Consider the following 14,237-nt stretch of genomic DNA (forward strand, 5'->3'; position numbering starts at 1 on the left):
TCTGCCAGACTTTAATCCTTATTCATTACCAGCCATACCTCCAAGGGAACAAGTGGTCCTCCTATTGCTTTCACACATTCTGCTGAAAAGTGCTTCACAATTATTACTTAAGCATTATTTTAAGTATTTTGACCAAGTCCCACACTTTCATGGGGATAAAAGTTGTAAATAGAAAGATTTAACATTTTTAAATTAATGAACAAGATGATAAAATCTAATGTATGATTAAAACAGGTGTAACTAAAAAGGTTGATACGAGACAAGTGGTGGTGGTGGTTATATAATAAACAACTGAGATTAATAACATTTTGAACTATTTTATAAGACTGTATCTTCAAAGACAACATAATACAGTAATACATAATTTATATTTGCCCAAAGGAAAAGAGTGAACAGCCTTCTCTTGATATTCTAATAGAAATCTCAATTTCCATATTTCTCCTGTAAATTTCCCAGTAATAGTTTTGGTAACAGTCTAATGCAACAAGACATTACAGTATTGTTGCTCCATCTACTCCTTCTATTCATTAATTGAAAAAGAAATTGAATTTTTACAATTGCTATATCTTTGAGCAAAACTCATATTTGGCATATTTTTATCACTTACGCATATACAATTTATAAATTCCATTATTACATAAGGATGTCATAATCTGATGTCAGTTCTTTCAAAAAATAAGAAATATATACAAACTGATTTTCAAACATTTTTCCTTATTAAGACTTCATAACTTTCAATAATACAATTGAACACCTCTAGTTCATTGACTTCAGGGCTACCTTTGTTGAATTACCCAGAGGGTCCAAATTTGGTTGGCAAATAAATAAGTAAATATACAGTAAACCCCCGAACGTCCGGACAATTTGGGGGGAAAGGAGGGTCCAGGCTTGCTGATTGTCCAGACTTTTACCAAGTTTTTTGGGAGGGGTTCTGGGGGCCACTGTTAAATTTTCCTTCAGCTTTTCTTTAATGGTTTTGGGTGCATATTTTCATCTAGATATTATTTTGTTAATGTTTTTAATGTGTTAGATAGTAAGTTACAGTAGTTGAGTACTATTTATCATTAGTTAGGTAGTTTATTTGTCGTTGAGGAATTGGTAGATGTATGTGTATTAGTGAGCTACTTTAGAGCTGCACAATGTCTTTGAACTTTGGTTTTGGTATGTATGTGTGTGTGTGTGTGAGGGGGGTCTTTCTGGGGTCCACCTAACCCATCCCCTACCTCCCCATGTTATAATGGGTTTGCTCTACACAACGTTTTTCAGGAACATAAGCCCCATGTTAAGCAAGGGGACAGTGTATCCACAAAAATTTGTTCCGGTAAATTTAACATCTGCTAAAAGGAATTCTGTTATAAGGAATGATTACTGTATTTCCGATTAAGATAGACAATTATATAATGTGATTCAAGATTGCACAACAATTCTTGGTCCCACTGTCATGTTATATCAAAGGTTCACTATATTTCTAGCCAAATATATTGCAAAAATAGATTTGTCAAACAGAAGTGTTAAAATTCTGTATAAATATTGTATAGGAAAGCACACAAAAATATATAGGAAGACTGGGATCCCTACTCCCTGATAAACAGTGCAGACATAAAATTACAGTAATGCAATCACTAAACATAAAACAACAAAATGAAAGAAACCAAGGCATCTGTGCATCTAATCTGAACTAAACTGTTGAGGTGCAGAACAGAAGAAAAAAATTAATAAATCAAAACAATAGAACTAATTATTTACCCCAAACATAATTTTTATAGGATTGTTCTCCCAATTATAAAAACAAATACAGTTACTGTGCATTAGAAGAGCAAACACACAATGAATTTAATGATTATCATAATAAAGCCACTCACCTGTGAGATAATGATAAACTTAAGAACATGGTTGAGTTTCCAGTGGCCAAGCTCATGACCCAAAACGGCCAACACCTCACTTGTATTACATCCAGTCTTCTTGCCATTTTTGTCTTCCTTGACCGATTCCTTGGTTTCTTCATTTTCATTGAGCGGAGTGTATTCCTCCAATAATGTGTCATACAACACAATGCGTTTGTTCTTAAAAAATCCATAGAAGTAAGCATTGCTGTGTGCTGATCTCTTTGAACCTGAAAAACAAAAATGAACACACCACATGAATATCCTCAACTTCAATAAAACTAGCTCAGACATTGTCAAAACAGTCAGGAAGGAATGCCCACTCTTGGGAAAAAACGAAAAGAAAAAAGACTATCGGTACTTCCCAAAAAATAATGTACTCACACACAACGTATATTGCCCTGAAATTGTGTTGCAAGTTGTTAACACAAAGAATTCAAATTCAAATAAAGCTAACTGAGGCATAGATGAGAAGAAATATTTGTACTGTATTCAAAGCAGACAAAAAGATAATTCACAAAACATTAACGTACACTGTACAGCATGCTAATAATAAACCATAAATCTTCCAAATTTTAAGGAGTCTGTTGTGGTAGTGACAGAATCCCAATAAGACTGTTGTTGTTGGTGAGCAGAGCATGAGAAATGATGATGATACTATGTCTGTTGACAAGTAAATCAAGGAAGCTTGGAGAAAGAAAAACCATCATTGATAACTGAATGAGGAGTACAAATGGGGGAAAGGTAACCAAGAAGTAGTACAGGGACCATACCTAAGGAGTGCAAAACAATGGGTGAAGAAAGCAATTGACAAAATGATGAATGGAAAGTCAGCTGGAAGCTCTAGAATAGGTGCAGAAATGCTAAAAATGTCAGATGATGTAGGTGTGTTAATAGTGAATGCAATCATGATGGAATGTAATGTTCCAGGCAACTGGATGAAGAGTGTGATCATAAATACTTACAAGGGTAAAGATGATGCGCTTGAATGCAGGAACTACAGGGGTCTAAAGCTGTTAGAACAGGTTATGAAAGTTGTGGAAAGAGTTGTCAATAAATTGAGATAAGAAATTTGGACATGAATGAAATGTAGTTTAGGTTCATGCCAGGTAGGGGGACTAGAGAAGCAATATTTAGACCAAGCAACTACAAGATAGATATCTAAGGAAGGAGAAAAGGTTGTACTACGTATTTGTAAACTTAGAGAAGGTATTTGACAAGATAATAAGTGAAGTAGTAAAGTGGGCAATGAGAAAGCTAGGATTTGAGGAGTGTCTCATTTGAGTGGTTAAGGCATTCAATGGGGGCTCAAAAATTTAAGTGAGAGTAAATGGTGAAGAAAGTGATGACAATAAAGTGAGTTCATCAGGAGTCTGCCTTGAGCCTCTTTATCATGGTGCAAGAGACAGTATCACAAGCCAGTGACTTAGTGCTGATAGAAGTTAATTTTGAAGAGGAAGTTGGAGAAATTTAGGAAATGGAAGGATGGAGTAGAAACAGAGGGCTTAAGAGAGGGACTCGTGATTAAAAGTAAGAAAGGTGTAGGGAGTAACTCAATAATATGCATTGTGTATGGAAGGTGGGTAAACAAGAAGTACAGTGGAATAGAAGGCAGACTACAGGATATTGACTTTAAGTGTCCTGTATGTGCAGGTAAGCCTTGAGAAATCAACATTGGAGATATATCCCTGGACTGTGTCAATAAGTTCTGTTACCTGTGTGACAAAATCAGTGTAGGAGGTGGCTGCTGAAGCCAGGGCTGTGGAGTCGGAGTCGGTAAAATTGTCCAGACCACCCCTCGACTAATATCAAACGAACAATCACAATCCTAGGAGTCACATTCAACGACACCCTCACCATGACACTACACACCAATATGAAGGCTTTGATCGCAAACAAAACACTCGGGAATATATACAGATTCAGAACCGCATCAATCAAAACCAAAACACACCTATTCAAAGCCCTCATACGCCCACTATTGACTTATGCACCTAACACACTCCAGCTAGCACCACCATCAAGCGCCAAGAAACTTCAAGTCATTCAAAACAAAGCACTAAGATTCATCCATAACACACACTGGTCATCCTTCACCCGAAATAGTCATCTACATGAACTCAGCTCCGTCCCCCCACTTAACATCTACTGGAGACAACTAGGTGACAAACAAATAGAATCACTCTTCACTACTTACCCTCAATGGGAGGATTATTTCGACAACATCATACTCCCACGCAGATTCAGAGACAGAAATCCCTCCATACTAAACAGACCAAACACTCCCCTCCCACCTCCCTTGTATTAATAACTTCCCTATAACCACACCCAACAATTTCCCCCCAAATTAAACCTAACCTCTCCTTAACCCTCACCCAACGACGCCCTCCCCTTCTACCCAAAACCCCGCCACCTACTCAAACTCAAAGACCACTCCGACAAAAAAAAAAAAAAATAAAATAAAAAAACTAACCCACCAACCTGCACTAACACTTCTAAACAAAAGAAAGAAAGACCCTAACAACCCCCAAATAAAAACCTAACATACCTAAATAAGGTAATCCCACAAAAAAAAAAAAAAAATAAATAAAATAAATAAATAAATAAAAAAAAAAATAACCATTCTACCGTTAACTAACCACACCCTATCACTCCTCCCAAAATAAAAACCTAACTTACCCAGCCGTTACTAGCAATCCCACACAAAATAAAAAATAACCATTCTACCATTAACTAACCACACCCTATCACTCCTCCCAAAACAAATACCTAACTTACCCATCCCATACTAACTCGGATGACATGTACGTTTCCCTTAGCCAATAAGGTCGGGGAGAGTTCCACAGTGCCTGTACGCAAGCCCTCTCCCTCAAGAATGTTACCTAATAAAAACGGTACCAAATTGCAGACGACATTGAACGCCTCCTTTAGCCAATAAGGTCGGGGAGGGGTGCAATGTACCTGTACACAAACCCTCTCCCTCAAGAATGGGGCCAGAACTCACAATACCTGCAAGAGCCTACCGCAATTGCAGAAGTCCTTTACTAGCCAAAGGGAAGAAAGAATGCAATGATTAACCCAACTCTGCCAACTACTAACAAAACCTACAATCCTCCCAAAAGAAAAACTTAACCCACCCAACCTTACTCACAATCCCTCCTATAAAAAAAAAAAAAAATGCTAACTCTCCATCCAATCACTAATCAACACCTTCAATCCTCCCAAAAGAAAAACTTAACCCACCCAATCTTACTCACAATCCCTCCAAAAAAAAAAAAAAAAACCTAACTCACTATCCAATCACTAATCAACACCTTAATCCTCCCAAAAGAAAAACTTAATATACCCGACCTTTCTAACAAGCCCTTCGACCCCTCCTAAAAAAAAAAAAAAAAAAAAAACCTATGACTCAATACAACTATTCATTAAGCACAAATCATATCACACCCTAAGGAATCCTTCCATACTAGAAATTAACCCAACAACCTCCAAAGCACTCCCTCCTCTCCTCTCCTCCCCCCTCCTCCCGACAACCGAACCATACCTGACCTTATATCAATTATCCTAACCCTCCCCCTCTCCCCTTACTACATTTCCACGCAAACGCATACACACTCACACAACAACCCCCCCGAAGCAAAAAAGTAATTCACCTCAACTCAACATACAACCTCCACCCCCGCCAATCCCCAAACACAAACTCCCCCACCCCCGCCAGACAAAGCCTCTCATAACACCACAACTCTCCAAAACCAAATCAAACATACCCAACCTCTATACCAGCCACTGTCAACATTATCGACCTAACTCAAGACTGAAACCAAACAACCTATATCTCACTCTCATCTCCGTTCACAATTTGACAAAGCTCAAATCTGTCCCCTGCTATTACTAAATAACTCTCCTACGATACACTCATCCTTCCTTACTACGAATACTTTGACATTTCAAGCTCAAAGATTCAAAACTCTTCCTCCAACTCTCTCCATTTCTCTCTGACATAGCTGAAAGACCCACAACTCTCAGAAACAAATTAAAACATACCCAACGTCTGTGACATCCAATTCTCAATAAAATCGACCTAACTCAAGACTGAAACCATTCAGCCTATATCTCATTCTCGTCTCCGTTCATAATTTGACAAAAAAGCTCAAATCTGTCTGCTGCTATTACTAAAAACTCTCCTACGATACGCTCATCCTTCCTTACTATGAATACTTTGACATTTCAAGCTCAAAGATTCAAAAACCCTTCCTCCAACTCGCTCCGTTCCTCTTTGACATAGCTCAAAGACTTTACCTTCATCTTTATCCAAACAACCCTACGACTAGCAAAATTTCTATATTTTCACCTTCTCTGTTTACTTTGATCGTGTGTGCCTGTGCGTCCGTCCACCTGCGTTTCTCGGCTTGCGCCGCCGCCGTGGCGGGGCGGTTCTTCCTACGCTCTGCCAACACTGCCCGAGCTAAGACGACAATCAGAACACCCGCGTTGGCCCTTTGCTTGCTCGGACCTGCTCCCGCCCTCCCTCTGCCTCGTCCTGATTGTTGTTGTTGTTGCACCCTCAGGGCATTTTGCCTACCCCCTCACGCAAGCGGTGTTTAGCCACTGCACCTGTTCTCTCCTTCTAAAATTCACTTCCATCCTCCCTTTATTCTTCCTCTGAACCTCCTTCCCCCCTGTCACTAGCATTTTTCTTTCTTCTTCTTTCTTCTTCTTCTGGCTGTACGCATTCACACACTCTCTCTCCCTCACCATGAACGGTTACGAGTTTGTTAACGTGGCGCGGATACGTCCGGACACGCCGACCTGCCCCAAGAAACTAAACCTCCTAGTTCTCCAGAAGTTTTTCGAAGCTAATGGGATCGTGGGGGTCACCAAGGTGGAGCGTCTAAAGCTCCATGGTGATATCAAGATCACCTTCGCCGAGAAGGGCATGCCCGCACAGCTCGCGGAGATCCCAGACATCAATGGCATTCCTTTTAAAATGTTTGCCTACATGTGGGACAACTTGAAGCTGGGTGTAATCTCCCACGCCGAAATTGCCCACATGGACAAAGCAGAGCTGAGTGAGCTCCTCAAGGAGCAGCAGCTCCAAGTTGTGAAGAAGCTGTCCGACACCACTGCCCTCATCGGACACCACTCCACCCTACCCAAGGAAGCTCAACTGGCGTGGGTAACTATGCCAGTCAAGCCCTACTGCAGACCGAAACGGTGTTACAAATGCCAGCACTATGGACACACTGTAAACAAGTGTGAGGCGCAGGAAGACACCTGCTCCATGTGTGGCAGCCCTGGACACCGCTACACGGCCTGCCCCAACACAGAGAAAAAATGCGTTGCCTGTGGTGGCCCACACTCCTCCGCCGACCGGACCTGCCCCAGATGGAAGGAGGAATGCAGGGTAGCCAAGGCTCGTCTTGAGAAAAAACTGAGCTACAAAGAGGCCCTCCTTGCTGTACGCTCCCAAGAAAAGAAAAAACCAGCAGTAAAGAAAAACCAAGAAAAGAAAACTCAACAGAAGCAGCCCACCACACAGAACCAAGAACACCACGTGGCCCGTGGTGCTGAAGCCCACGCGGCCAGTGGTGCTGAAGCCCACGTGGTCAAACTCTCCCTCTCTGAATTCTTCCACACCTATGAGGACTTAAAACACGAGGAAGACGAACAAGAAGACCCAAACACAAACGAATGGACAATTCAAGAGAGCAAGAAGAGGAGGAGAGTGAGAAGAAAATCGACATCAAGCTGAGAAGACCAAGACATCCCCTCCACACAAGAAACCAACACACACGATCGAGCCGACCAAGCACTGAACATCCATTGCCCAACCCAACACGCACCTGACGCTTGACCTGACGCTTGACCTGACGCTTGACCTGACGCTAGCCTGGCCTTGTCTTGTCGCCTCCCTGCCGCGTCCAGCCGGGTTGTTGCTGCTGCCCCCATCTTATAATCCCTCACGCAAGCGGTGTTTAGCCACTGCATCTGTTCTCTCCTCCTAAAATTCACTTCAATCCTCCCTTTATTCTTCTCCTGAACCTCCTTCCCCCCTGTCACTAGCATTTTTCGATTCGATTCGCTGTACGCTGATTGGCTGGTCGGAGTGCGGCCGGAGCTCAGTTGGAAGTTGTAGGGGAGAGTAGCCACTACAATAGTATACTGGTTGTTATCGCCGCTGGCTTCAGCTACAGTGCTGGCGTGTGATGCCATTAAATCTTTCGACCTGTGACCTCGCCAGATGTAGAAGTGTTTACAGACAAGTCCTGGTTCTGCTGAGTGGACTGTCTTAGACTGGTGGCGGTGGCTGCCCGCCCCTCCATGAGACAGCTCGCCCTCTCTAGTGATGCTGTGAAGACCAGCCTTCTGTCCGAGAATTTGTGCTGGGACGACTTACGCAATACTGCTTTCTCTTGGAACACCATACTGATCTGCATTGACCCGCACTTGTAAGTACAGCCTAAGTGATGACATACCCCTCGGTACTGAAATATTGTTGAATAATTACGCCTACTTGTTTCTGCCTAACCTGGAGTAATAAGACAATGCAGAGTGAAGCGAAGCTAAGATTAATAGAGTTATGAACTTTGTGTTATGTCAGTATGTTTAATAAATTGTAATTAAGATAAAATTGTGTGAGACTAACTAATTATGTATCAGATGGATCACCTTGTAATATTACATTTTGCCGATGATAATGAATTTACATCATTATTTACAGTACGTGTTTGTATAACTTTAGTATTTTTTTACACCTTATACTGTAAATGAGTTGCATTATAACCCCCCCCCCCAAAAAAAAATTAAATAAATGAATAAAAAAAATAAAAATAAAAAAATTAATAAAAAATAAAATAAAAATAAAAAATAAATAAATAAATAAAATTCCAGCAGCAAAGTTTTAGCCGTTCATGATCAGAGGTTTCATGGTCACGTTTTATTTGTATATATGTAAGAAGTTTTGTCCATTATATATATTGACAGGTGAACTAACACAGGTTTTACATTACGTTAAGAGTATTATAGACGATCCAGAATCAATATAATGTGGTACAGCTCACAGGTGAAGAATAAGGCGGCAGGTGTTAGTGGAGGTCTAACACACACTGCTCACATATCCAAGGACGTCATAGGAACATTTCAACTTTTATGAAGGAAGACAAAATCAGTGTGAGACGGAGACAAAGAGCTGGTCCAAACTAGCAAGGAACTTTCCACTCACCTAATATCCAGATGATACTTGCACGACGAACGTGTTGGGTGAGGTGCAGTAATAATAAACATTCATTATATTTGACTGTGACGCATGTAATTAAAACCAAAGTTCATCAAGCGTTATTAATCTGTCTGTTTAATTAATATGGACTAAGTATGTTGAAGTAATCATCCTAGCCTGATACTGTATCCTAAGCTGATACTGTATCCTAGCCTGATGCTGTATCCTAGGCTGACACTGTATCCTAGACTGATACTGTATCCTAGCTTGACACTGTATCCTAGGCTGATGCTGAATCCTGGGCTGATACTGTATCCTAGCCCGATGCTATATCCTAGGCTGATACTGTATCCTAGACTGATACTGTATCCTAGCCTGATACTGTATCCTAAGCTGATACTGTATCCTAGCCTGATGCTGCATCCTAGGCTGACACTGTATCCTAGACTGATACTGTATCCTAGCTTGACACTGTATCCTAAGCTGATGCTGAATCCTGGGCTGATACTGTATCCTAGCCTGATACTGTATCCTAGGCTGATACTGTATCCTAGACTGATACTGTATCCTAGCCTGATACTGTATCCTAAGCTGATACTGTATCCTAGGCTGACACTGTATCCTAGGCTGACACTATATCCTAGCCTGATGCTGCATCCAAGGCTGACACTGTATCCTAGCCTGACACTGTATCCTAGGCTGACACTATATCCTAGCCTGATGCTGTATCCTAGGCTGATACTGTATCCTAGGCTGATACTGTATCCTAGGCTGACACTATCCGAGGGTGATACTGTATCCTAGCCTGACACTGTATCCTAGCCCGATGCTATATCCTAGGCTGATACTGTATCCTAGGCTGATGCTGAATCCTGGGCTGATACTGTATCCTAGCCCGATGCTATATCCTAGGCTGATACTGTATCCTAGACTGATACTGTGTCCTAGCCTGACACTGTATCCTAGGCTGACACTATATCCTAGCCTGATACTGTATCCTAGGCTGACACTATCCTAGGGTGATACTGTATCCTAGCCTGACACTGTATCCTAGCCCGATGCTATATCCTAGCCTGATACTGTATCCTAGGCTGACACTATATCCTAGCCTGATACTGTATCCTAGGCTGATACTGTATCCTAGGCTGATACTGTATCCTAGGCTGACACTATATATCCTGAAGCCTGATACTGTATCTCAGGCTGACACTGTATCCTAGGCTGACACTATAGTGTCCCCAGCCTGATATCATCCTAGACTGATACTGTATCCTAGCCTGACACTGTATCCTAGGCTGATGCTGAATCCTGGGCTGATACTGTATTCTAGCCCGATGCTATATCCTAGGCTGATACTGTATCCTAGACTGATACTGTATCCTAGCCTGACACTGTATCCTAGGCTGACACTATATCCTAGCCTGATACTGTATCCTAGGCTGACACTATATCCTAGCCTGATACTGTATCCTAGGCTGACACTGTATCCTAGGCTGACACTGTATCCTAGGCTGACACTATATCCTAGCCTGATGCTGTATCCTAGGCTGATACTGCATCCTAGCCTGATACTGTATCCTAGGCTGACACTATCCTAGGGTGATACTGTATCCTAGGCTGACACTATATCCTAGCCTGATGCTGTATCCTAGGCTGACACTGTATCCTAGGCTGATGCTGTTTCCTAGGCTGATACTGTATCCCAGCCCGATGCTATATCCTAGGCTGATACTGTATCCTAGCATGACACTGTATCCTAGCTTGATGCTGTATCCAAGCGTGACACTGTATCCCAGGCTGACACTGTATCCTAGGCTGCGACTGTATCCTAGCCAGACACTGTATCCTAACCTGAAACTATATTCTAGCCTGACACTATATCCTAGCCTGATGCTGTATCCTAGGCTGACACTGTATCCTAGGCTGATGCTGTTTCCTAGGCTGATATTGTATCCTAGCCCGATGCTATATCCTAGGCTGATACTGTATCCTAGCCTGACACTATATCCCAGCCTGATACTGTATCCTCAGCTGATACTGTATCCTAGGCTGATACTGTATCCTAGCCTGATACTGTATCCTAAGCTGATACTGTATCCTAGCCTGACACTATATCCCAGCCTGATACTGTATCCTCAGCTGATACTGTATCCTAGGCTGATGCTGTATCCTAGCCTGATACTGTATTCTAAGCTGATACTGTATCCTAGCCTGATGCTGCATCCTAGGCTGACACTGTGTTCTAGCCTGACACTGTATCCTAGGCTGACACTGTATCCTAAGCTCATACTGTATCCTAGCCCGATGCTATATCCTAGGCTGATACTGTATCCTAGCCTGATACTGTATCCTAGCCTGTTACTGTATCCTAGCCTGATACTGTATCCTAGCCTGTTACTGTATCCTAGCCTGATACTGTATCCTAAGCTGATACTGTATCCTAGCCTGATGCTGCATCCTAGGCTGACACTGTATCCTAGCCTGACACTGTATCCTAGGCTGACACTGTATCCTAAGCTCATACTGTATCCTAGCCCGATGCTATATCCTAGGCTGACACTGTATCCTAGCCTGACACTGTATCCTAGCCTTATACTGTATCCTAGGCTGATACTGTATCCTAGCCTGATACTGTATCCTAAGCAGATACTGTATCCTAGCCTGATGCTGCATCCTAGGCTGACACTTTATCCTAGCCTGACACTGTATCCTAGGCTGACACTGTATCCTAAGCTCATACTGTATCCTAGCCCGATGCTATATCCTAGGCTGACACTGTATCCTAGCCTGACACTGTATCCTAGCCTCATACTGTATCCTAGGCTGATACTGTATCCTAACCTGATACTGTATCCTAAGCTGATACTGTATCCTAGCCTGATGCTGCATCCTAGGCTGACACTGTATCCTAGCCTGATACTGTATCCTAGGCTGACACTGTATCCTAGGCTGACACTGTATCCTAGCCTGACACTGTATCCTAGGCTGACACTATATCCTAGGCTGACACTGTATCCTAGCCTGATACTGTTTCCTAGCCTGACACTGTATCCTAGCCTGATGCTGTATCCTAGGCTGACACTGTATCCCAGCCTGACACTATATCCTAGGCTGATGCTGTATCCTAGCCTGATGGTGTATCCTAGCCTGATGCTGTATCATAGGCTGACACTGTATCGTAGCCTGACACTGTATCCTAGCCTGACACTGTAAGCTAGGCTGACACTGTATCCTAGCCTGACCCTGTATCCTAGCCTGACCCTGTATCCTAGCCTGACACTGTATCCTAGCCCGAACCTGTATCCTAGCCTGACCCTGTATCCTAGGCTGACACTGTATCCTAGTCTGACACTACTGTATCCTAGGCTGACCCTGTATCCTAGCCTGACACTGTATCCTAGCTCGACACTATCCAAGGCTGACACTGTATCCTAGCCTGACCCCTGCATCCCAGCCTGACCCCAGACCCCACTCCGGACACTGTATCCTAGCCTGACACTGTATCCTAGCCTGATACTGTATCCTAGGCTGACACTGTATCCTAGCATGACACTGTATCCTAGCCTGACCATGTATCCTAGCCTGATACTGTATCCTAGCCTGACACTGTATCCTAGCATGACACTGTATCCTAGCCTGATACTCTATCCTAGGCTGACACTGTATCCTAGGCTGACTCTGTATCCTAGCCTGACACTGTATCCTAGCCTGATACTGTATCCTAGCCTGACACTGTATCCTAGGCTGACACTGTATCCTAACCTGATACTGTATCCTAGGCTGACATCTAGGCACGATACTGTATCTGGCTGCTGTATCTGGTAATGCTGTATCTGAAGCTGACACTGTATCCTAGCCTGACACTGTCCTGGCCTGTGCTGTCCTGGGCTGATCACTGTATCAGCCTGCCTGTTCTGGCGATCTGCTGCCCGCTGATGCTGTATCCTAGGCTGATACTGTATCCTGGCCTGCTGTATCCTGGCCTGATGCATCCTGGCTGTGCTGTCCTGGGCTGATGCTGTGTCCTGTACGATACTGTATCCTAGCCTGATACTGTATCCTAGCCTGACACTGTATCTGAGCTGACTTGCTGTATCCTAGGCTGACACTGTATCCTAGCCTGACACTGTATCTAGGCTGATACTGTATCCTAGCCTGATACTGTATCCTAGCCTGATCCTGTATCTAGGCTGATACTGTATCCTAGCCTGACACTGTATCCTAGGCTGACACTGCTATCCTAGGCTGACACTGTATCCTGGCCTGATGCTGTATCCTGGGCTGATGCTGTATCCTAGCCTGATGCTGTATCCTAGCCTGATCCTGTATCCTGGCTGATGCTGTATCTAGCCTGACACTGTCTGGCCTGATGCTGTATCCTGGGCTGATGCTGTATCCTAGCCTGATACTGTATCCTAGGCTGATACTGTATCTAGCCTGACACTGTATCCTAGGCTGACACTGCATCTAGGCTGACACTGTATCCTAGGCTGATACTGTGTCCTAGGCTGATACTGTATCCTAGCCTGATATAGCAGCCTGGGCTGATACTGTATCCTAGCCTGATACTGTATCCTAGGCTGATACTGTATCAGCCTGACACTGTATCCTGGGCTGCGCGCCACAGGCTGATACTGTATCCTAGGCTGACACTGTATCTAGCCTGATACTGTATCTAGGCTGATACTGTATCTGGCCTGATGCTGTATCCTAGCTGATACTGTATCCTAGGCTGATACTGTATCCTAGCCTGATACTGTCTAGGCTGATACTGTCTAGCCTGATACTGTCTAGCCTGATACTGTATCCTAGGCACACTGTATCTAGAGCTGACACTGTATCCTAGCCTGATGTATCCTGGTGATGTATCCTAGGCTGATACTGTCTAGGCTGATACTGTATCTGACTGATACTGTATCCTAGCCTGATACTGTCTAGCTGATACTGTCACAGGCTGATACTGTATCCTAGGCTGACACTGTATCCTAGCCTGATACTGTATCCTTAGCCTGATGCTGTATCCTAGGCTGATACTGTATCCTAGGACATCTGTGTCTAGGCTGATACTGTATCCTAGGCTGTGCTGTATCTAGGCTGATACTGTATCTAGCCTGATACTGTATCTAGGCTGATACTAG

The 14,237-nt window shown here is 43.2% G+C and overlaps 1 protein-coding gene across 2 annotated transcripts in view; it reads right to left on the reverse strand.

The window, feature by feature from the left end:
• Positions 1-14,237, reverse strand: part of LOC121878063 (CAAX prenyl protease 1 homolog) — a 33,468-nt gene that overhangs the window by 6,300 nt on the left and 12,931 nt on the right. For both annotated transcript variants that reach the window (XM_042384041.1, XM_042384042.1), the window contains exon 6: positions 1,863-2,113. In XM_042384041.1, the coding sequence (XP_042239975.1) occupies positions 1,863-2,113 (251 nt within the window). The remainder of the gene's footprint in view (positions 1-1,862; positions 2,114-14,237) is intronic.

Source organism: Homarus americanus, unplaced genomic scaffold (genome assembly GCF_018991925.1).
Source record: "Homarus americanus isolate GMGI-L3 unplaced genomic scaffold, GMGI_Hamer_2.0 scaffold45562, whole genome shotgun sequence".
Classification (NCBI taxonomy): Eukaryota; Metazoa; Arthropoda; class Malacostraca; order Decapoda; family Nephropidae; genus Homarus; species Homarus americanus.